This window comes from Mustelus asterias, chromosome 3 (assembly GCF_964213995.1).
Source record: "Mustelus asterias chromosome 3, sMusAst1.hap1.1, whole genome shotgun sequence".
NCBI lineage: Eukaryota > Metazoa > Chordata > Chondrichthyes > Carcharhiniformes > Triakidae > Mustelus > Mustelus asterias.
Window position 1 is genome coordinate 134,350,702 of NC_135803.1, and position 25,502 is coordinate 134,376,203.

Consider the following 25,502-nt stretch of genomic DNA (forward strand, 5'->3'; position numbering starts at 1 on the left):
GCCCTCTACCCCCAGCAACTGTCCCAGAGAGCAGTGCATGAGGGGCGGGGGTGGAGCCCAAAGTGCAGACAAATTAAAACCAAAAATGGCAATACCAATTGGAAAAAGGCCCTAAAGAAGGAATGATGTTAAAACAAAATGACATTAAGTGGGCCAACTTGAGGGCGTGCTGTGCAAAGTTAGGTGGGAACGTAAACATTGGAAGGGAACACAAAGAATCTGCAAAAACATGTAAACAGGTTATGTAAGTGGGCAACTTAATGTCATTTTGTTTTAATGTCTTTGCCCAGGCAAATGTGGAGCCACTGGAAGACCAATGCTGCAATGTAATTATGCAGCATTTCTTAAGAACCAAGCATAATTACATGGATTTTCCACAACAAAACTGTATTTAAGGCTTTTAATAATTCATCACCACCTATTCTACAGGAATTAATCTTTCACTACATAGGGACAATGCATCATTTAAACAATTGGCAGCTGTGTGCATTGTAAAATTTAAATGCTGCCTAATATTTGAAGAATCGCTCATTGAAAATGGTACACTAGAGATTAAGTTCAGGATATTCAGTCACTTGTGTATGTAGATCAGACAGACAAGCACAGCTTTGTCTGTGGACAACTCAGTTATTAAAAAAAACTGGTAATTCACAATGCAAGATAATTTTAATATAAAACAATTTCCTTACCATAATAGTTCCTCCAGTCTGTGTCCTGAAGGGTCTTAGTACTTTTCTCTGGATGATAAAGTTAGGCAGAAATGCCACGGGTAGTATCTCAGTAATAGTAGCAACAATAAATGACCACTGTGAAAGAAAGATACATGGGCGATTAGGTGCTGTGTTACAACTAATTTTATATCATGAAGATAAAACTTTGACACAGAAGTCAAAATGGATGAAACATAATTCTGAATTTTAGAAACCAATGCTTGAAATGGTATAATTAGTTTTCTCAAACTTCATTAATTTAAAATTGTAAAAACATAGTTCAGTGAGAAAATGTTGATGAGGATAAGTTAATAAGATTTAGACTTTATTCCTCCAGTCCCATGCGTGGCAATGGGCACTAAGACTTCACCAGTGGCCCCCAGTCAAATCTCTTTCACTCCAGTCCGGGTGGCTCTTGGAGGTCCTCCTTTATGTGTTTCACTCGGTCTTCTTTGACCAGCTCCATCATCTTCTCCCACCTGGTGGTGTCCATTCTATTGGCACTCTGAACAGTATGTCTGGCAGACGAAATACATGTCCTACCAGCCTCAGTTGTCCCTCCATCACCATGTCCCACTGGCACCTCTGCGCAATCCTCTGTAGCACTTCCTTGTTGGTGACGTCATCTCTCTTTGTGATGTCCAAGCAGCGCAGGTGAAAGCTGTCCAATTTATGTGACACCTTTGCTCTTTCCTTACATGTCTTCCTGGGATAGTTGGTATGACTATTGACATGTAGAATCGCAGCTTCATGGTGTGTAGATGATGTTCAATGCCCAGATAAATATGAAACTGCTGAAGAGCAATGCTGCTTTTCCAATTCTTGTGTAGACACTGATCTCTACAGCACCCTACCTGGAAATGTTGCTCCCTAGGTAGACAAAATGGTTGCGATCCTCAATGTTCTGCTACCCGATGGTGATGGGAGGACCCTGTTGCTGCCCAGCCATCACTGTCTTGATCTTCTCACCAACCTTGGCATAGCTACTCTCAAACCTGGTGGTAAGGTCTTCGAGGGTGTGTGCAATTCTTCGGTCATCATCTATGAAATCCAGGTTCATCACCCAGTGGCATTGTCATGGGATGCCAAAGTCCGCACTCACCATTGCCTTCAGTAAGATGAAATCAATAACCAAAAGTAAAAAGATTGGGGAGAGTATGCAGCCATGCTGTCCTCCTCTGATGATGCTGAAGGAGCCCGTGGTGCACCTGCTAGCCTTAACACAGCAGCTGGAGTCATGGTGTAAGGTATTAATATACCATTCTGGAATGCTGTATCGTCTTGAGGTGTATGGTAGTGACTGCTGATGGATGCCATCAAAGCCTTCCTGAAATCAATGAGGTTAATAACAAGCAGATTCCAACACTCTCGTCTCTGCGAAATGATGTTCCTCAGCATAACGGTCTGTTCGCAGCTGCCACCCCAGAAACTTGCTTGTTCTTCACAAAGGATATTGTCTACTTTTGCTTTCAATCTGTTGAGTAGCACCATGCTGAAGGCCTTGCCAAATGTTATGCCTCTCCAGTTGTCGCAGTGGCCTACATTTGCTAGCTTGATGATTATTCCTCACCTCCAGTCATCGGGGTAATCTCTGGTCCATCAGTTCTGGTATGATGGCGTTCTTGCAATGTTTCAATAGTTCTGCTGGTATCTCATCAATCCCAGTGCCTTGTTATTCTTCAGGCTCTCAATGGGTCGTTGGACCTCTGATCTAGCAACTTCTTCCAGGTTGATGCTCAGGTGCTGAGTTATGGTGCTGTCATCGGGCTCAAACGTGACGCTGGTGTTGGGTTGGTTGATGTTCTTCCAAAAGTGTTCCACCACCCTTGTTTCTTGCTCCTCATCTGTCAATAATGTTCTGCCATCTTTGCCCTTGACTGATACGATGGTGTTGCTTCTTGCACCAGTCTGTTCTTGTATGATCCTGCACAGCGTTTTGGAGACAATCCGATTGTCTGCTTCTCATGCCTCCCTACCTTTTAACCCTATCCTTTTGCATTTGTCTCTTCTGCAGCTCTTTATCAAGTTGGCTGTAAATTATACACACTCAATGTTATTTTCCTGGTCCCACTTATTCTTCACCAGCTTTCTTTCAACAATCAACTTCTATATTGGGTCAGTGACCCATCATTCTTTGTTGCCTCTTCTCCTCTGACTTCTGGACTCTCCTTAACCTATTTTTTGAAGATTTCCCACTGCCCCTCTATGTTGCCTGATCTCAGTAGTACTTTAAGTCTGTTGGTAAGGGCGAGCCGCGAACAGTCTGAAATGCCCTTGCCCTGAACACATGGGTTACATGCCTAGTACGTCAAGAAACAAAACTCCAAACAGTTTTGCTTACAAAAAAGAACTGCAGTGTTAATCTATACTACACAGTTATTACAAGACAGAGATTAGGTTATTTGTCACAGCCAAGCTAAGGAATGCCTTTTCTTTTCTGGTACTGCAAAGAAAAGGCTCTGCGATTCATTCCTCAATCTTCACTGCTGATAGACTATTTGCAGACATTAGTTGTCAATGCTAAATGTTACTTGCTCTCAAAATAAGTAAAAGTGTATTGAAGTATAAGCTTAACTGCTGACATTATAGAAATCTTGGTTGAACCGTATCAGAAGAATATGCCATAAAAGGACACTGCAAGCCTTGGGACAAAATTTGCAGGAAATTTATGCCACAGTAAAGATGCATCTTCAGTTACCCCACTATTTTTTATTGTTCATTCATGGGACATGGGGGTCACTGGCTGGCCAGCATTTATTGCTCATCCCTAGTTGCCCGAGGGCAGTTGAGAGTCAACCACATTGCTGTGGCTCTAGTGTCACATGTAGGCCAGACCAGATAAGGATAGCAGATTTCCTTCCTGAAAGGACGTTAGTGAACCAGATAGGTTTTTCTGACAATTGACAATGGTTTCAAGGTCATCAGTAGAATCTTAATTCCAGATTTTTTTTTTTGCATTCAAATTCCACCGTCTGCCGTGGCGGCTCCTCAGAACATGAGCTGAGTTTCTGTCTAGCGATAATACCACTAGGCCATCACCTCCTCTCATTACATAACATTATATTCTAGGAAATGGTAACATAGGTGACAAGCTATGATTTGTGCCACTCAAAAATTTCCTGGACCCTCTGAGCTCCTCTGCCATGGCCCTGACTAAAGCTATGAATGCCAAAATCATAGAAACATAGAAACTAGAACCAGGAGTAGACCATTTGGCCCTTCGAGGATGCTCTGCCATTCATTTTGATCATGGCTGATCATAGACTTCAACATCCTAATCTCCCCACTTCCTCCCATATCCCTTGATCCTTTTAGGCCCAAGAGCTATATCTAATTTCTTCTTGACGTCAGACGTTTTGGCCTCAACTACATTCTGTGGTAGTGAATTCCACACATTCACCACCCTCTGAGTGAAGAAATTTCTCCTCACCTCAGTCCTAAAAGGCTATCCCTTATCCTCAAACTATGACCCCTAGTTCTGGACTACCCCACCACTGGGAACATTCTTTCTGAATCTACCCTTATTTTATTAGTTTCTATGAGATCCCCTCTCACTCTTCTAAACTCCAACGAATGTAATCCTAGCCCACTTAGTCTCTCCTCATATGACAGACCTGCTATCCCAGGAATCAGCCTGGTAAACCTTCGCTGTACTCCCTCTATGGCAAGGACATCATTACCCAAAACTGCACACAATACCCCAGGTGTGGCCTCACCAACATCCTACACAATTGCAGCAAAACATCCCTAGCCCTATACTCAAATTCTCTCACTATGAAGGCCAACATACCATTTGCCTTCTTTACTGCCTGCTGTACCTGTGCACTTAGTTTCCGCGACTGATGCACAAGGACTCCAAGGTCTCGTTGAGTATCCACCTCTCTCAGTTCACACCCATTCAAGGAATAATCTGTCTTCCTATTATTGCTGCCAAAGTGGATAACCTCACATTTATCCACATGAAACTGCATCTGCCATGCTCCATCTCGCTATAAAATCAATGGTGATATCCAAATTTGTTGCGTTAATGCTGCTATGAACAATCCTGCCAGTCAGATTAAACCAGAATGATTGAGACCTGGAAGCAACACAAGTGATATTGCAAGAAGAGAAGTTAACAAAAACCTCAATTAATTGGAGAATTTCAATGAGCTGGAAAAGATACTCGCTTCATAGGTGCTAGCTAACTAAATGGCAATTATGTTTATGCATGTGCAGATAGCAAAGCCACTCAAAACACTCTGCAGTTGAAGATACTGGCTGAATCAAAGCAGAATTTGACCTTTTACAAATACCAAGGCCTTTAGCAATAACCTTTTAAAAAAGACAACTATAGCTGTTTTAGGTAAATGGTTCGTTCACAGTATCCAGGAACACAAATTTGAAATGTGTCGGTAGTATTTCTCCAGCTATTTCCTGGATACCTCCCGGTTGTTGTCCCTGGTCAGACTTTTGCATTTCAGAGCGGATACACCGTCTCTTTAATCACTTATGCTTTAACATTTAATTTTGATCAAACATCCAAATTATGAGTTTAACTCAGCATGGTGTCTTAGCTGGCAGATTGCAGCATCTTCTTAGCCGTGAACATTAAAGGGATCAATACATTGGCCAGTGCATCACTTCAGAAATGCCATCTACCGATAATGTTCCAGGCAATTTTGGCGTGAAGCCACTGGAGGGTCAGGAGTACAGCAGTCTAACCTATGGTGCTAATGGCCAAATGTGCCATTCCAGCAAATTTCAGGTCACTATTGGTGTGTGTGTTCAACTCTCCAGTAAAATGAAAAGGACTTATTCCAGCCTAGACCAAAATAATACTTTCTTTCTTAGCAACATCAGTGGAGATAACATCTGTACAATCTATGCAAGGCATTTGAGAACAGGATAAACATCCTGGATTTCTTTTGAGGGGTGAAAACTGCCAGAATTAAATCATTTAATTAAATTAATTCAAAATCCCCGTCAACTCCTTTTCCTTCCCTCCCCGAAAATAAAGATATTACATTCGCTCCTTTCTTGCATACTCCATGCCCTAGATTCCAATGCAATGAGTTCATCATAGTCATTATACCAAAGTATGTGATCTGCTTCCGTAATACCATCTGCATATTTTCACATTATGCAGAGTACGTACAGAGTGTTGGAAACATCATTTTCATACACAAAACATTCAACTAAAAAATTCTGCCTTTAATGTTTGTGAACAGAAAACATATACGCAAACAGTAAGCATTCTGTAAGCACAGACAGCAAGCCAAATAATCAACACACACACACTGGAATACAACACAAAGGGCCAAATTACCCTCCCCCTTTCACATGCAAGGAAGGGATACCATTTGCTCATTAGACCTGAACATATTGCAATTGCAAAACAAAACTGGCAACGAGCTTGCAATGCCTGCACTCGGAAGTAAGCACAGATACTTGAAGACTCTCGAGCCAGTTGTAAACAGAACACGTTGCCGCATCCTGCATATGCTCTTTTTTTTGAGCAGTAACTCCTAAATTTGTGTATAAATAAAATTAATCGGCGGTAGAACAAAATCATTCTTCCCCCCCCAAATATTTTGAGTTGCCCATCACACGTGGGACAAAAATTCAACAAACAACCTAGGAATTTTGAATTGGAGGAATGATACAATTCTGGAGTAATTGGAATGGTTTACTGAAGATTGCCAACAATGATCAGTCCCTTCCTGGAGCTTCCAAATGCCCTTCAGGATGTGCTTTTGTACGTTAATTAAATCCAAAAATCAGACATTGGACACTTAGGACAAGAACAGGTAGAATACAAAACATTCTTTCATGGATGTAAAAGGTCAGTTTTGCACTTCCAGTGTAAGGGTGGAGAACTGGGCCCATTCTATTTAAAACACAGAATCAATAAATTTCATCTCGACTAAGAAGGTGGTTCCATTTTTGTTTAACATTGAAACACAAAATAAAACACTTGCGCAAAACAATTTCACTTCAACCACTACTGATCATTGCAGGCAAAAGAAATATGTTAGCTCAAGATCAAAATCTTGGGCTAGCCTTTGAGTTAATTCATTTTCGCAAGCATGTACACAGCAGAAGCACAAGAAGATTTACTCGGATACCTCTTGTAAGCCTTCCAAGAAATGGTTCTGTTTGCAGGAAGAAAAGAAAATATATTCACAGAATATAAACGGATGCAACAATGAAGAAATTCATTTTAGGTGCCAGGTCAGTACTTTAAACAAATCGCACATGATGGAGGATACTGCCATCAAGCAAAGACCACAACGAGAGATATTAGATGATGCATTCCCAGTGATTAAACCAGGGTGGCATTTGACACCCATAACTCAAGAGTGAAATGGTTTTGGAAGCATCTGTGAAAACGTGCACATTACGTTGAAAGGATTACGCATTATACTTCATCATAAATTACAAAAGTTAGATTGAATTACTAAGTTATATTAATAAAATGCAGTCACGTGGAATTAAAAGGAAACAAGATATCACAACACATTCACAGTACAGCTTGCATGAGGGCATTTTGTAAAAAGAAAATCAGCTGTGAAGTGCAAACATACATGCCCACAAGTCACAGGGAATTACCATCATTGAACGCAAGAGGTACGAGAATTGATAGCTTACACAAAATTAATTGTAATAATAAATGTACATCCACACACCCAAGGCATGCAAAATATTAAGAGTTAAATTATTTGTTTTTTTAAATTAGGGGCCTGTCATTTAACTGACGTATTTCACAGTGAATATGAGAGGTTTCTTCACCAAATTACAAAAGCAGGACTTTAATTTGTGGGCATTTATAGCTACTTGAATTCCAAGGTGTGCTCAATGACAAAGAGCTGTGCCTTGCACTTAAGTCATGATGTGGAGATAACCAAGATCCGCACACATGAGGACGGCCTCAACTGGGATCTTGGGTTCATGTCACACTATCTGTAACCCCCACGATTTGCCTAGGCTTGCAAAATCTCACTAACTGTCCTGGCTGGAGACAGTACGCATCTCTTTAACCTGTGCTTAACCCTCTCTCCACTCACACTGTCTGTACCTTTAAGACTTGAATATCTGTAAAGACTCGCATTCCAACCATTATCTTGTAAATTGAGTTTGTGTCTGTATATGACCTGTTTGTGAACACAAGTCCTCACTCACCTGATGAAGGAGCCTGAGACTCCGAAAGCTAGTCCCAAATAAACCTGTTGGACTTTAATCTGGTGTTGTGAGACTTCTTATTGCACTTAAGTGACAGGTGGCAAGATCAAATTGATCGTCTGGACATTGTGAGGTAATTTGGAAAAAAAAAGTGGAATTTATACGACACAAGAATCATGGAATTCCTACATTGCAGAAGAAGGTCATTCGGCCCATCAGGTCTGCACCGACTCTCCAACAGAGCATCTTACCCAGGCCTATTATCATAAACCCACACATTTACCCATGGCTAATCCCCTCAACCTACACATCTTTGGGTACTAAGGGGCAATGTAGCATGGCCAATCCACCTAACCCGCACATCTTTGGGCTGTAGTGGGAAACTGGAACACCCGGAGGAATCACACGCAGACACGGGGAGAACGTACACACTCCACAGACAGTCACCTGAGGCTGGAATCGAACCCGGGTCTCTGGCACTGTGAGGCAGCAGTGCTAATCACTGTGCCATGACTGATCCAGATGTCGGCACTGTGGTTTAAAAAATGTTAACAGTTCGAAAGCTTTGGCATAATGGAGGATAGCTTAAAATGGATGCCACAGTGCTGTTCTGTCTGGAGACAATACACATCTCTTTAACCTGTGTTGAATGCTCCCTCCACCCACATTGTCTGTACATTTAAGACCTGGCTGGCTGTAGAGATTTGCATTCTAATCAGTATTCTGTAATTTGATTTCTGTGTCTGTTTGCACTGTTTGAGAACAGAGACCACTCCATCTGACGAAGGGGCAGCGCTCCGAAAGCTTATGGTATTTGCTACCAAATAAACCTGTTGGACTTTAACCTGGTGTTGTGAGACTTCTTACTGTGCTATCCCCGTAACCCCATGCATTTACCCCACTAATCCCCCCTAACCTGCAAAATTGGGTAATTATGTTCCAGAAATTACTTAACTGCCTAAGCCTAAGAACCTAAAAAGCTGACCATCCTGTTAAGTGCCAGCTTCTCATCAATAAGCCTCTTCTACAACTAGTATTACATTTATCTCAACTACCAACTGAAAATGGTTCGAGAATCACAGGTACCATAATACTCTGCACAGTATGATTATCTTTGATTAGTTTTATATTTAAGCAATATTCTTAAATTCATCCAGAATTTCATTTCCTTTCGAATCAACATTTTTCCAGTCTCTTCTTTATTCCTCAAAAAACAGACTAGTTCAGCTGAGTCTCACGCTTTTGTTTCTAATAATCAGTTTTTTTTTTAAAGGAGAAAAATGTTTTAAACTTCAGACGATATTCCACACGTTTAATGTAACACACATTAAAGTAATATGTCTCATGGTCAAATCAAAGGCTTCAGGGAGAATTTCATGGCAGAAGATCAGGCAGGCAAGGGGTAGCGGGTAAGTTACAGCCAGAAGTCAGCGTGTGTCCCTGTGGAATGCTGAAGGTTGGCCCCAGATGGTCAGCGAGTTGCCAACACAAAAAGGTCCCCAGTGGACAGCTTGCCAATTAAAAGATGGGAAATCTAGCAGCGATGTGATAGTTTTAAGCCTGTAGCAGCACCTCAGAGTAGGTGGGTTCTCTGTCGAAAACAGAGACAAGCAAGACTACGAGTTCCAACAAGAACTCCAACGTTTTCTGATGCAGTGATGAGAATATTATCACAGCAAGTGACCATCAGGAAAGAGGTCTCCTTCCTCACACATAGCTGAGGGGTACCATGCAAGTTAGTGCATGGTTATGGAATGAGGTGATAGAAAATGTCAACCATGGAAACCAACTACACGGCAGAAAGAAAGTTACTGATTTGCAAAGGCAAGCCTCGCCTTTAAATCTCTCACTCATGTTGTGGAGGTGGCCTCAACTGGGATCTTGGGTTCATGTCACACTACGTGTAACCTCCACTAACTGTCCTGGCTTGAGACAATTCACACCTCTTTAACTTGTGATTATCCCTCTCTCCCTTCGCACTGTCTGTACCTGTAAAGGTCCACATCGCTGCTGGATTTCCCATCTCTTAATTGGCAAGCTGCCTACTGGGGACCTTTTTGTGTTGGCAACTCGCTGACCATCTGAGGCCAACCTTCAACATTTCACAGGGACACAAGCTGACTTCTGGCTGTAACTTACCCGCTACCCACTGCCTACCTGTACCTGTAAAGACTTGCATTCCAACCATTATCTTCCAAAGGGCAACTCTCCGAAAGCTCGTGATTCCAAATAACCTGTTGGACTTTAACCTGGTGAGGCGAAACTTCTTACTGTGCCCACCTCTCACTCACTCAGCAAGGTCCTGCAGGATCTTACCATCGCCTCACTGGCTACACTTACTGTTTCTTCATGTCATCGTGCACAAACGTATGTTGAAAGCCATTGACAAGGGTGTTTAGTAGCACACTTACACTCTTACTGCACACAGAGCTGGCACATATTGAGAGGGAGCTAACCAGAGCAGGTTATGATCCTAGCAGTCAGGAGAATGTTCAGCCATTCTACAGATACTGACACCAAAAGAAAAGGTTGCAATCGACACGACTGGGAGACAAGGAACACAGCGTCAAAGATGCACAGCAGAGTGTATAGGAACCTTTGCTTCCTCTTCTCTTGCTACTTAACAACCTCACCCACATTCAGCACGACAACTTACTCACCTGCAACTGCTTACTCTTCCAACCAGGTGCAAACTTTCCTTTCTCTTCCTTTTTGAAGGCCCAGAAACACAAGGATTCCAATCATAGAGGCTGTCTAGAATCGTCCTTCAAGAGATATTCTGTCGCTCACTATAATCTTTTCAAATCTAAACACAGAAACTTGTGCAGTAACATGTCACAGAGGTCTGCACTAGATGATTCACAAGGAGTGGGTGGGTGGGGGGGTTGGGTTGGGGGGGGGGGGGGGGGGGGGGGAGCTGCCTCCATGAAGTCCAGTGTTTTTTTCTATTTTTATTTGTTCCAGATGGGACGTCCTTTAGAAACAGCGCCCCAAACTTTAGAAAGTGTATGTTGATGGGGAGGTTCATTCAGAACCTACCCATCAGTGTGACATCGTGGGACCAGCCTCCTTCATAGAATCCCATCAGTGGAGAAAGCGGCCATTCGGCCCCTCAAGCCTGCACCAACAATAGTCCCACCCAGGCCCTATCCCCGTAACCCCACGTATTTACACTGCTAGTCCCCCTGACCCTACGTGTTTACCCTGCTAGTCCCCCGACATTAAGGGTCAATTTATCATGGCCAATCCACCTAACCTGCATATCTTTGGAGGAAACCGGAGCACCCGGAGGAAACCCACGCAGACACAGGGAAAACATGCAAACTCCACACAGACAGTGACCCGAGGCCAGAATTGAACCCAGGTCTCTGGCACTGTGAGGCAGCAGTGCTAACCACGGTGCCACCGTGCCACCATTTTTGACTATGCATGAAAAGATATGGTGGGAAAAGTCCACAGTGCAGCCTCTGGACTACACACCACTTTTCCTACCCAGGTTGACATATACGGTAAAATCTTGCTGGCGTTTGCACCAGCGGAACCTTCTGGTCCTGCTGACAGCACACCCCCACCATTGGGCTTTCCCACGACAAGGGGAGCGTTCAACAAGAGGTCCTGTTGACAATAAGAACATAAGAAATAGGAGCAGGAGTAGGCCATCTAGCCCCTCGAGCCTGCCCCGCCATTCAATAAGATCATGGCTGATCTGAAGTGAATCAGTTCCACTTACCCACCTGATCCCCATAACCCCTAATTCCCTTACCGATCAGGAATCCATCTATCCGTGATTTAAACATATTCAACGAGGTAGCCTCCACCACTTCAGTGGGCAGAGAATTCCAGAGATTCACCACCCTCTGAGAGAAGAAGTTCCTCCTCAACTCTGTCCTAAACTGACCCCCCTTTATTTTGAGGCTGAGCCCTCTAGTTCTAGCTTCCTTTCTAAGTGGAAAGAATCTCTCCATCTCTACCCTATCCAGCCCCTTCATTATCTTATAGGTCTCTATAAGATCCCCCCTCAGCCTTCTAAATTCCAATGAATACAAACCCAATCTGCTCAGTCTCTCCTCATAATCAACACCCCTCATCTCTGGTATCAACCTGGTGAAGCTTCTCTGCACTCCCTCCAAGGCCAATATATCCTTCCGCAAATAAGGGGACCAATACTGCACACAGTATTCCAGCTGCGGCCTCACCAATGCCCTGTACAGATGCAGCAAGACATCTCTGCTTTTATATTCTATCCCCCTTGCGATATAGGCCAACATCCCATTTGCCTTCTTGATCACCTGTTGCACCTGCAGACTGGGTTTTTGCGTTTCATGCACAAGGACCCCCAGGCCCCTCTGCACAGCAGCATGTTGTAATTTCTTTCCATTTAGATAATAATCCAGTTTGCTATTATTTCTTCCAAAGTGAATAACCTCGCATTTGTTAACGTTATACTCCATCTGCTAGATCCTCGCCCACTCACTCAGCCTGTCCAAATCTCTCTGCAGACCTTCTACGCCCTCCACACGACAACAGCAGGACCACAAGATTCTGCCACCAGTGATTGGTACACTGCCTCCTGCCATTGTGAAACACACCACGAAGGGGGAGGAAAATCCCACATGTAGTCATAAAATGAGAAAATTCTGCCCCAAGAGTCAAGGCACAGACCTGCAGGATCCACTGATCAGGAATCACACACCAGTTGCACACAGTGACCACTACATTCTGTGGTCATGGGGTGACCAGGGTGCAACTAATAACACTTATCATTTGGGAATTCCAGCAATTTGCTCAAAACCCTTCAAGCCCAATCCTGCTACTTCTGGATGTCCATGTTATAGAATCCCGACAGTACAGAAGGAGGCCATTCAGCCCATCGAGTCTGTACCGACCACAATCCCATCCAGGCCCTATTCCCGCAACCCCATGCATTTACCCTGCTAATCCCCCTGACACTAGGGTCAATTTAGCATGGCCAATCATCCTAACCCGCACATCTTTAAAAGTGATTAACTTCGTCATCCGGCAAGTAAGGCATTAAGCACTTGCTTAGCACAAGCAAGGACATTACTGATTTTGATATACCCTATGGAGACCTTGAAAGGGCCAGAGACAGGGAGTCAAAAGTGTCAGTGATCTTAACTGCAACATGAAATGACAAAAATAACAACTGATTGCAGGTTTTACTGCTAGAAAAGACAACTCTGTCCCCATGACAAGAAATCTTGGAGCACGCTTCACTCCTTTGGAGCTGCAGTTTAAAAACATCAGTTTGGTTCAACTAATAACAAAAAAAAATACTGGAAAATCTCAGTAGGTCTGGCAGTATCTGTAAGGAGAGAAATTTGCCTTTACTTTCTTTTATCCTTGGTTCAACTACTTGCGGTTTCTACTCCTGCCAGAGTACGATCCACAGAAGGACCACCATGAAGAAAAGTCTGAAGCGAGAAGCATCTTAAGAGTTAGACCGCACTACAGCAGCTAGTATTTAAAAAATTATCCCAAGGTTCAAATCTCTTTAAAAGATAATTCTAAAATTAGCTGATTACTTGGTGATTTTAACAGATTTCACAACGCCAGTAGAAATGCTGTCCTTCACTTCATGTGATTTATGCATAACTCTGCTGGTCTCTGCCAGACAAGTTATTTTCCATTTATCAATCATCATTTCCCTTTCCCATTGCCAAGCCAGCTTTCAATTAAACTAATCAGTAAAAATCTATCAGCTACTGGCCTTTTGAAATTTCATTCCTGCAGCACAAATCACATCAGACAGTCCATAAAAATAGAATGGGAATTCAAGAATGAAGCAAAATACAATCATACTAACTAGAACCCACAGACATTTCATTCAGTCAGTAAGTATGAAAGAGGGTTCAAGTGAACACATCATTTAAAAACAGGTTATTCACAGGTGCTGGACTCAACACTAGTTAGATGCTTATTTCTGTGCGATAATCCCATTTACTGCAGCATTAATCACACACCATGTCCTCACCCCTAAATTTATCAAGAAATATTTTGAAAACAAAACGGGGACGATTCTCCCCAAAAAAATTCTAAGTGTCGAATTTGTGTAAAAACTGGAGTAAATCCTGCTGTTTTTTCAGCGGATTTTCAAAATGAATCTCCCGCACTCTGTGCACTGCAGAGTGCACTAGCGTGATTCACGCAAAAGATCAGTGCGCAGGGCCTATTCCCGCTGGAGAGGCCGGCAGCATGGCACAGAGCGGGCCACTGCACACTCACCGATCTGTCAGCACTCAGATCAGCACATGCGTAGTGGCCTCTGTCTGCCGGCGTCCCGATCACTGGCCAGCCCCGCGACCCCTGCATCACAGATCGTGTGATTCCCCCATGGCCCGATTGCTGGCTGCCCAAACATGTTCAGGCCAGACTCGACCCTCTCCCCCCCCCCACCTCCCCCCCCCCCCCGATCCCATCCTGAGCACCCCCCCCCTACCCCCCGCAAAGCCCCAACCCCCCAGCAGGCTGACCCCCCCCCCCCCCCCCCCCCCCCCCGATGGCCACCTCCGATCGCTGGCCTCACTCCCTCTGTCACTCAGCCCCAAATGCAGAGGGGCAGTGGGAGCCCCCTCCCCCACCAATCCATCTCGAGGCCATGCCCTGTCAGACACTGCCCCCATTAGGCCCTGTCCCCTTGGCACTGCCCCATGCCCGGTGGGCAGTGCCAAGATGCCCCCTAGGCATTGACACTTTACCCCTTGGGCAGGTCCAGGGGCCCAGGCTGGCACTGCCAAGGTGAAAATGGCTAAGGGGCAGCCCCCCATGCCCAACACTCTGCGGGGCCTCGATTGCCCCCCCTTCACTCCGGTGGGATTGGCTGCCAGCTCCCCTCAAGTGGGGAGCTATACTAAACCCCGTTGGAGTGAATTATTCCTGGCAGAGGGGGTGAGGCTAGTGGGTCCAGAGACTTCAGTGCTGGGCCCGTTAATGATATTTAAATTAGATTGAAATTACTTTGTGAATATATTATGCAGCTCCATGCTGATTTCTGATGCGGAGCTGATTGCAATCGTCATGGCAAATTTTAAGTTTGGTATTATGCAAATAACTGAGCAGAAGGATTAGGAAATAAACATTTCAAAAACCTGCAAAACCTTGAGTGCAATTTACACCTTTTCAAAATAGAAACCCAAAGTGTGACAATACTGTGTCTTTAAGAAAAGTCTGTGTGTCATGTTTCTTGTGCAGGTGTTTTTAGCAGTCAATTCTATTTATCAGTGCCGCTTTGTCCATAACCGGCAGCCCATGTTAATATTGCAGGTGCATAATTGCTCCTAATTGTTAGAATGTTTGTTTTAATGGCTAATGCAGTGTTGTTATTTTAGTGTTTTCCCCTGGGGTTTTTCAGAATGGGGTTTGATTAGGTTGATTGATAAGAAAGTAATGTGTCTGGGCGGGACTAGGCTTACACAGAAACACACTCAGTTACAACTTGGGATCTTTAGAGAGAAGTAGTGTCTGTCTTTCTCTCTCTGGATTTGGAAACTGGGACCTGCCAGAAAATAAGTCTCTTCCTCTGAAGTTCTGCTGTTTCAAATACGCCTATTTCTCTGGGGGCTGCAGTATGGCAGTCAGAAGACAGGAATCCTTCTATATATGGCCAGAGGAGTTAAAAAGCTGGAAATCTACCATCCACGTGAGCCAATATGTTTTTGTTTGTGCTAACATAATCTGAAGAGGGATTTATGCTTGTACGAATATTGCTTACAGTGGAACTATAGAGACAGTTAGCAGTTAAGAATTATACGTTGTCATGTTTAAGTATTTCAATGGTCAAAAGCTATGCTCATTCTTTTTGTTATATCTTAACTGTGTTGTTAAGTAAAATTTGTTTCAATAAAAGCTTCCTAATGGGTGATCGCCTGTGTGGAGTTTGCATATTCTCCCCCAGTCTGCGTGGGTTTCCTCCAGGTGCTCCAGTTTCCTCCCACACTCCAAAGATCTGCGGGTTAGGTTGACTGGCCATGCTAAATTGCCCCTTAGTGTCAGGGGGACTAGGAGGATAAGTAAGTGTGGTTACAGGGATAGGGCCTGGATGGGATTGTTGTTGGTGCCGACTTGATGAGCTGAATGGCCTCCTTCTGCACTGTAGGGATTTTATTCTATGATTATTATAGTGATTGGGAGAGCAATATTGGTCAGGACACTGAAAGACTCCCCTGCGCACGCAAGGAACTTTAAAGTTCATCTAAACAACAATCAAGAGGACTGAACATTTAACAAATGAACTATATAGAACAAATTGTATTTACCGGTATTTCACACCTTTAACAGAATGGAAGATCTCAAGGCACTTCACAGGAACATTACAGAACAAAGTATGACACTTGCCAGCTACATCAGGAGATATTGGGTTAAATGGCCAAAAGCTTGGGCAAAGAGAAATAATTTAAGAAGACTCTTAAAGGAGGAATGTGAAGCAGAGAGTGGAGAGGTAAAGGGAGAGTATTCGACAACATGGAGCTGAGGCAACTGAAAGCATGACCACTAATGGTAGAACAATTATAATTACAAAAGATGCAAAAAAGGGCAGAATTGGAAGAGTCCTGGAGGAGATTGTAGAGATAGGGAGGGGCAAGGCTAAGGAGGGATTTGAAAACAAGGGTAAGAATTTTAAAATCGAGGCGTCACTTGACCAGGAACAAATGTAGGTCAGTGAGCACAGGCAAAATAGAGGAACAGGACTTGCCGTGTGTTAAGACAGGGGCTGCGGTTTTGGATAATCTCAAGTTTATGAAGGATCGAATGTGGAAGATAGGCCAGGAATTCATTGTAATTGTCAAATCTAGAGGTAACAAAGGCGTAAATGAATAAGGGTTTCAACAGCAGATGACCCGAGACAGGCAAGATACTGGCGATGGAAATAAGTGGTCTTAGTGATCAGCCTCTGATCACATTTGTGCCACCTCAGGACCAAATGAGACACCAAGGTTGCAAACAAGCTGGCTTGATCTCAGACTGTTGCCAGGGAGAGGGATGGAGTCAGTAGTTAGAAATTAGAATTTGGAACAAGGACCAAAAATAAGACGGCCAGGAACTACAAAAGGTCGTGAATGCAGCCCAATCCATCACGCAAACCAGCCTCCCATCCATTGACTCTGTCTACACTTCCCACTGCCTCGGCAAAGTAGCCAGCATAATTAAGGACTCCGCGCACCCCGGACATTCTCTCTTCCACCTTCTTCCTTCAGGAAAAAGATACAAAAGTCTGAGGGTCACGTAACAACCGACTCAAGAACAGCTTCTTACCTGCTGCTGTCAGACTTTTGAATGGACTTACTTTGCATTAAGTTGATCTTTCTCTGTACCCTAGCTATGACGGTAACACTACATTCTGAACTCTCCCATTTCAATGGGCGGCATGGTAGCACAGTGGTTAGCACTGCTGCTTCACAGCTCCAGGGACCTGGGTTCGATTCCCGGCTTGGGTCACTGTCTGTGTGGAGTTTGCACATTCTCCTCGTGTCTGCGTGGGTTTCCTCCGGGTGCTCCAGTTTCCTCCCACAGTCCAAAGATGTGCGGGTTAGGTTGATTGGCCATGCTAAAATTGCCCTTAGTGTCCTGAGATGCGTAGGTTATATGGATGAGTGGGTAAATGTGTAGGGATATGGGGGTAGGGTCTGAGTGGGATTGTGGTCGGTGCAGATTCGATGGGCCGAATGGCCTCTTTCTGTGCTGTAGGGTTTCTATGATTTCCTTCTCTATGAACGGTATGTTTTGTCTGCGTAGCATGCAAGAAACAATACTTTTCACTATATGTTTAATACATGTGACAATAATAAATCAAATCAAAATAATGGCTTCCGTCTTCCAAATATGTATTTGGAGGAAATTTCTACTCATCCAGTATTGGCTGTTGGATAAGCAGTCTGATAATGTAGCGACAGTGAAGAGTCAAGGAAGCTGATAGTGAGGTGTCGTTAGTGTACATGTGGAAATTAATGCTGTGCGTTTGGATGTTGCCGGGACAGCATATAGTGAAGAAATAGCACAGACCAAGGCTGTATTCTTGGGGGATGCCAGAAGTTATGGTGCAGGAGCTGGAAGAGAAGCCTTTGCAAGTGATTCTCCAGCTTTTATTGTTGGTACTGCACAGGAGTCTCAGTCTTGAGACATGCAAGCTATATAGCCCATAAAATCTGCCGCAGAAACAATAAGTAGATATCAAGCAGAGACAGAGAAGGCTGTGTTACCCCAATAATCAAATTTTTAAAAATACTTTTCCAATTCAATCAAATCAAGGCCAATTCAGAGTCTCAACAAGTTGAGACATTTCCGATCCAAGCTGACAAGACAGGGCCTTCACGCCTGTCTTGGGCCTGATCTACACGAGCCAAGCTGATTGGAGGAGGAGGAGGTTTCCTCCTCCAAGGCTTGATCTCATTTGCATCTTAGCCAAAAGGCCGGGATGCCGCTTTTAAAAATTGCTTCATATGAAAATGAAGCTTAATTGTAACCAAATGACCTCAACCAAGTGCCGCATCCAATCCATACTACACTTGATCTTAGCCAAAAGGCCAAGTCATCAAATAGCCAGTGTCCCGTCATCATTTGTCTTCACAAACATGAATTTGACACTTGAGCACGAAGGACCATATTACTTGAATCAACACCTTCAGGAGAGGATGGGATGCAGAGATTTCTTTTTTAAAAGGGAGGGAAATTACGGCTCCCATCTTATTTTAATAGAGCAACTTTATATTTTCCAGTTTTATGGTCAATTTTACATTTTGCAACTATGCTGGCCTAAAAATGGTATTTGCTACCAAATAAACCTGTTGGACTTTAACCTGGTGTTGTGAGACTTCTTACTGTGCTAAAATATGTAAACACTACAAAATTATTGTTGAATACAATGGGGTAAATATTCCAGTCCCTCCACCATGAGAAGCATTGCGGGCAGGACAGACATTTTGATGGGCCGTTTAAATGTTTGTTTACCTCAGGCGGGATCTTCCAGTCTCAGGCCGGGTGCGTCCCACCCATATGTCCATTTCATTTTTCTCCAGTAAATCAACAATGGATTGTATCAGCGGCCAATTTAATTCACAATTAAAGCAATTGCAACCTGACTAAAGTGGACCTCCCACCATCAAGGTAAACTGACTAAAAGATATGCTGTGAAAACCGGTTTTAAATCAAGGTAAACCGGTCTTATTTTGGCACCCAGCCAAATTTTCATTCACTGCAGTGGGACCGGATCCCAGCTGCGGGCGAGGTCGGAGAATCCAACCCAGGGTTGGACATTAGGCAGACTAAATTGGGAATAATCCTAATTCAACAGTTCTACCGAGAGAATGTTAATTGGATCCTGATTAATCCTCACGAAAGGAAGGAGCAGATCAATTAAAAAGTTTAATTGGACAATTAAACTGGTTATGCACACAAAGTAGACCAGATGGGTGACATGATGTATTAGAATTGAGCACCATGCTGAAATGTGCTACTGTTGGGCAAGTGGGCGGCACGGTAGCACAGTGGTTAGCCCTGCTGCTTCACAGCTCCAGGGTCCCGGGTTTGATTCCCGGCTCGGGTCACTGTCTGTGTGGAGTTTGCACATTCTCCTCGTGTCTGCGTGGGTTTCCTCCGGGTGCTCCGGTTTCCTCCCACAGTCCAAAGATGTGCGGGTTAGGTTGATTGGCCAGGTTAAAAATTGCCCCTTAGAGTCCTGAGATGTGTAGGTTAGAGGGATTAGTGGGTAAATATGTGGGGCTAAGGCCTGGGTGGGATTGTGGTCGGTGCAGACTCGATGGGCCGAATGGCCTCCTTCTGCACTGTAGGGTTTCTATGATTTCTATGAAGTGTTAAAAAGAAAATAAGACATTGAAGAAATTAAGTTTAGAAGAATGTATGCTCAGATTTCTAGACCTGGGTGATGCTGAAGGGATGAAATTAGTAGCTTTTAGTGATGCCTCACACACTAAACATCCCAATAGTTGTTTGAAAACACCAGGATTAATTATATTTTTAGTAGAAAGAAACAATAAAGGTTGTCCATCAGCCTAAGAATCGAAGAATAGTTAAAAGCAACTGAGCTGTGGGAGACACTTGCACTGGTAGAAACAAGCAGTGTGACCGCCCCATTTTGTGGGCCATGTATCACTAACACAGTGCAACTCACACACATGCACTCTGCAAGCTGCAGGGTATAGTGTATTTGCCCCAAGATAGTAAATTAACTTAGAGCCATGGAATTGCCAGTGATGAAAATGGGACATCTTCAAGCACCGATTAAGACTCTGAAATCGAGTTTAAGGACAATGGGACATAACTGAATGGTCTTGTGCCAGAATACATAGCAGTTAACTGACTATTCCATCGTTCAATGGTTCTGAAACTGTTTCCCACCAGGCAAAGAAGTGTTTTAGCCCCCATGTGCCGTCAATACTACAAGCAAATCTGCAAATTTAAAATGCTCTCCTTTTGCTTCTCTGCCTTTCATTCTGTCTTTGTCTCCATGTTTCCTCAATGGTCTCTTTCCAACTTTTGTTTTTGCTTATCCTTTCCAATCCTTCTGTTTACCTTGGCTTCACGCTCTCTCCTTTCTCTCTCTAACTTACTTTCCTTTTATTGCTCTCTCCACTATTTTAATCTTCTATGCGCCTCCATTATTTTACTTTGACCTCTGTCTCAGCAATGCTCTTTTTTAAAATTCATTTGTAGGACATGGGCGTCATTGGCTGGCCAGCATTTATTGTCGATCCCTAATTGTCTGAGGACAGTTGAGAGTCAATCACATTGCTGTGGCTCTAGAGTCACATGTAGGCCAGACCAGGTAAAGACTGCAGATTTCCTTCCCTAAAGTACATTAGTGAACCAGATGGGTTTTTCTGACAAGTGACGATGGTTTCATGGTCATCAGTAGATTCTTACTTCCAGATACATTTTACTGAATTCAAATACCACCATCTGCCATGGCGGGATTCGAGCCCAGGTGCCCAGAACATTAGCTGAGTTTATGGATTAATAGTCTGGCAATAATACCATTAGGCCATCGCTCTTCCTTTCCCCTCCCCCTCACAAATTTATTGCACAGTTCATGGCATGTGGAAAGAAATTGAGATGAAGTGGAGTTTGGGTGGGGAGGGGGAACCAATGACAGAAGTATTAGCAGCAGATAGAGTCACAGTTTGCATCAGAAGAGATAGATGGCCAGAAAGCAGCAACAGACAACTGATTGAGTCTCTCAGAATGCTCCTACCTGGGGTGGGTCACACAAGATGTAGCTTAAAATTTAAGCACCAGCCCACTGATTAGTTGTATGCCAAATGTGATTTACACCATCAAGTTTAAAATAGAACTTCTGTTTTCAGAACAGAAAATGTATTCATACTGCACAATCTTCACAAACCACTTTTTCAAAAAGATGAAAAAAAGCAGCACGAAGATTTTAAAGATTCACCAGAATGAATCCACAATCCACATGATATCATTTGTATTTTATATTTGCTCTTTTTACTTAATACAAGGCAATTATATTCAAAATATAGCACAGACTGATTCAAATGCAACTTTGTTGTTCGTTCAGGCCTCAGAGTACTTGATTTATGACTCAAGAAAAGGCAAGTGGAAGGTAGTAATTAAAATCTGATGGTGAAAATGGTGGATTTATAGTTATTTGAAAAGGTTTCACAATGCAAAACCGAGCAATTAATGCGAACTACTTCTTTTCAGGAAAATTCAAGCTTCTGCAAAGCTTCTATTATATTACACAAAAATACAAAATTGATTGTGTTTCTGGATTAAAGACAATACTGACCAACAGTAAGAGTTTTGCTACAGTGGTTTTTATTTTTCAGAGTCGAGGCTCTTTTTTTCATTCATCTATAGGATGCGGGCGTCGCTGGCTGGGCCAGCATTTATTGCCCACCCCTTGAGAGTATTTTAAGAGTAAACCACATTGCTATGACTCTGGAATCACATGTAGACCAGACCAGATAAGGACAGCAGATTTCCTTCCCTAAAGAACATTAGTGAACCAGATGGGTTTTTACGACAATCAACATCATTAGATTTTTCTTGAATTCAAATTTCACTATCTGCCGTGGTGGGATTTGAATCCTGGTCCCCAGAGCAATATCCTAGGTCTCTGGATTACTAGTCGAGTGACAATACCACTACGCCACTGCATCCCCTTCTGGTATCCTATAAACATTAAAGCAGAATAAAACTGAACACAAAAGGACACCTTTGCAAAAAAAGACATCTGCATAAATATTTATGACATGAACTAACGATTTTTCCAGTTGTTTTAAGATTTTGGTACATGATAAGCATATGAGCCTGTTATTGATTGTTTCAGATGAACTCAGTGGATAGATGTGCATCGAGAATCAGGAAGAAAGCACTGAAAGGGAATCACCTTGAGTTTATTGAGGTACCGTTTTGAGTGCACCACCAACAAGTCATCTTCCTGGGCTTCTCGAGCTTTAACAATGTTCTCATCATTTATCATCTTCTCTTCTAAAGTAAGCAAGGACAAGAGAAATAAAGGTCATGATTCACATGCCGTTTTCAAACTACTGTTTTTACCAAAACTTTTTTTCAAATTGTCCCTGGCAAGAGGAATGGTGGCACAGTGGTTAGCACTGCTGCCTCACAGCATCAGGGACCCAGGTTCAATTCCAACCTCCAGCCACGGCCTCCCCGTGTCTGCGTGGGTTTCCTCCGGGTGCTCCGGTTTCTCCCACAGTCCAAAAGATGTGCGGGTTAGGTTGATTGGCCATGCTAAGTTGACCCTAATGTCAGGGGGATTAGCAGGATATATATGTGGGGTTACGGGAACCCAATCCTGGGTGGGATTGCGATCGGTACAGACTCGATGGGCCGTATGGCCTCCTTCTGTACTGTAGGGATTCTATGATTCTAAGATGTTGAACATTGCACTTTTTTCCCTCCAGGGTTTCAGAACAATGGATACTCAAGCTTCTGAACATTGAATTCCCTGCACTCGGAACAGATAAGCAACATTTCTGCAAAACAATCAGGCAAGCAAAATACCATTCATGAGCAAAAGTGGCTAATTAAAACTCCTTTGGCCTGTGAAACAGTCAAATATTCAAAAAAAAATTTCAAGAAAGACATACCTTTTAAAAAGTGGACAATTTTCCCCCACTTGCCCGAATCAAAAGGATGAAGCTTTTCCAGGCCCAGGAATGAGATATTATAGTCAGGTGAGTACACTATAGGCCATTGCGTTGATAGAAGATCAACGTATAGGTTGGTGTTGTGTAGCCTTTAAATGTGCAACAAACATTGAAAGAATTTTAAAAGGGCGCATTCTTATTATGTCAACAAATGCCCTCCTATTCTGACCTGCTAGCCACAGACATTCAGAAGTTACTGAACAGCAAGAAAAAGAAGTACAAACCTAAGACTAACCCTCCCCTCCTTCAAATCAAGTCTGGAGGCACAGAGGTCAAATATTGTGCCCAGGCCACTGCAGCACACCATAGCAAAGATATGCTGTATAGGCACTGGTGTTGCTATTTAGGACAATGTAGTAAAGAAATGTGAAGTTATTAATATCACATTTATTCTACTGCAGTACAATATAATAACAGATACAACCTCAAGACACTAAGATAGCATCTTCAACTTACAGGTCATTTTTCCTTCTGCTTTCTTGCTCTGACATCTTCTTTCTTACATGTTCTTTTAGACTATCAGTCCTGGAGAAGACATAACAATTAACATTTCCTCAAAATTCCCACGATCTTTTCTCAATTGAATAAAATTGTGTCAAGTGACCTTTCAAAAGTGATCTTTTGTTGCATTGTTCACAGCAGAAATAAGCATCATGCCTCCCTGTTTCTCTCCCACTGTAATACTTCATTTTTGACAAGATTTTAAACAAAAACAGTGTGCCCTCTCACATGGGTAAAAGATCCAATTACCTCTTTCAAAGAGGGGCAAGGTAGCTTTCCCAATGTTCTTGCATACATTCACCCTTCACAAAACCAAAAAACAGAAAGACTAGTCACTCACCATATTAGTGGTATGTGTGGGACCTTACTGCGTACAAATACAAACATACAAAAATGACAGGCAGGAAAAGACAAGCTGGTCCGTCAAGCCTAGCTAACGTGATGTTTAAAGTTTAAGTTTAAAGTTTATTTATTGCTGTCACAAGTAGGCTTACGTTAACACTGCAATGAAGTTACTGTGAAAATCCCCTAGTCACCACACTCCGGCGCCTGTTTGAGCACACTGAGGGAGAATTTAGTATGGCCAATGCATCTAACCAGCACATATTTCGTGTCCCCGGCGCTGTGTGGCAGCAGTGCTAACCACTGTGCCACCATGCCACTCCCTGTGATGGTTTGGTCACTGAGATAAAACAGCTAAACAGACCAGCACTGTGACTGTTGTTGGGGTTTTTGAGGTGGCCGGGTACCGTCTGACATTTCAGACAATTCAAGACTCACGAAGCCAGTGTCTCAGTTTAAAGGTGTAACCTTTATTTTTGACCAGCAGCCACGAGGAGAAATCATCGAAGAGCCCTAGGCCCCTTCAGGCGTAGAGCAGCCGGACCTCTCCAATAAGTTCTGACATATACAGTTCAATTATACACTTATCAATTACTCCCGCCTTTCATTTAGCTTTAAATCCATCATCTTCAATATACATAAATCAACAATAATACCTGTCATATACTTTAGCCAATTGCATCTTACCCTCTGGCATAATGGCATTTCATTAGTCCTTAGAATCCAGATGCTTCCTACCCTTTTCGCTAACCCAGCTTCCTCTGTTGCCTAGTAATCTCAGAGGCTAGCCACAGAGTTCAAAGTGCACGTTCCCATAAGTTCCCCTGCAGGTCATTACCAAACCAAATTATCACATGACTCCACATCTGGACATACATCCATCTTATCTGGACAGTGAATAAACCCTATTCATGAAGTTTGAGTAAGTGTTCTGAATGTTCTAACCGTTAGAAACTCTGTTGATAAAACTTGCATATTCCCAAGGTTTCAATATTCTCTTAGAATATGGCTCTGTCCTAATACCCTTTACCATGAAGCTTTGCTGCAACCTGATTCTTAAAAATACACTAATACATTCAAAATATCAGCATATGTGTTTTTAAATCATAATCACTTGTTTAAATTTCTTACTGCATTTCATATGTGTGTAAACTGCTTTCTTGTTAGCTTATAAGTCTGTTTTAAAGTTATTAACTTAATGCTGGTAGTTCTGTCAGTGTCTTAACATCTAATGGTTTAAACATCTTTACTAACCTATTAGGATTTCTCCCCTGACAGTGGCGCGGTGGTTAGCACTGCTGTGTGACAGCACCAGGAACGCAGGTTCGATTCCCGGCTTGGGTCACTGTCTGTGCAGAGTCTGCACGTTCTCCCCGTGTCTGCGTGGGTTTCCTCCGGGTTTCCTCCCACAGTCCGAAAGACGTGCATTGGCCATGATAAAATCTCCCTGTACCAAAACAGGCGCCGGAGTGTGGCAACTAGGGGATTTTCATAGTAATTTCATTGCAGTGTTAATGTAAACCTACTTGTGACACTAATAAATAAATTTTAAACTTTAGACCTCCTCTTTCCTCTTCTCCCCAGCACCTCTTCCCAACATGATCCCCAAGGAATAACGAAA

The 25,502-nt window shown here is 43.1% G+C and overlaps 1 protein-coding gene across 4 annotated transcripts in view; it reads right to left on the bottom strand.

Moving 5' to 3' along the window:
* The window catches only part of hdac11 (histone deacetylase 11), a 127,757-nt gene that overhangs the window by 88,561 nt on the left and 13,694 nt on the right, over nucleotides 1-25,502 (bottom strand). Inside the window, exons 2-6 of one of the 4 annotated variants that reach the window (XM_078209669.1) lie at nucleotides 23,495-23,563; nucleotides 22,979-23,127; nucleotides 22,255-22,355; nucleotides 6,818-6,844; nucleotides 690-806 (exon numbers count right to left, since the gene is read on the bottom strand). In XM_078209669.1, coding sequence (XP_078065795.1) covers nucleotides 690-806; nucleotides 6,818-6,844; nucleotides 22,255-22,355; nucleotides 22,979-23,127; nucleotides 23,495-23,529 — 429 coding nt within the window. In that variant the 5' untranslated portion in view covers nucleotides 23,530-23,563. The remainder of the gene's footprint in view (nucleotides 1-689; nucleotides 807-6,817; nucleotides 6,845-22,254; nucleotides 22,356-22,978; nucleotides 23,128-23,494; nucleotides 23,564-25,502) is intronic. The other 3 variants (XM_078209670.1, XM_078209671.1, XM_078209672.1) reach the window with 3 other exon arrangements.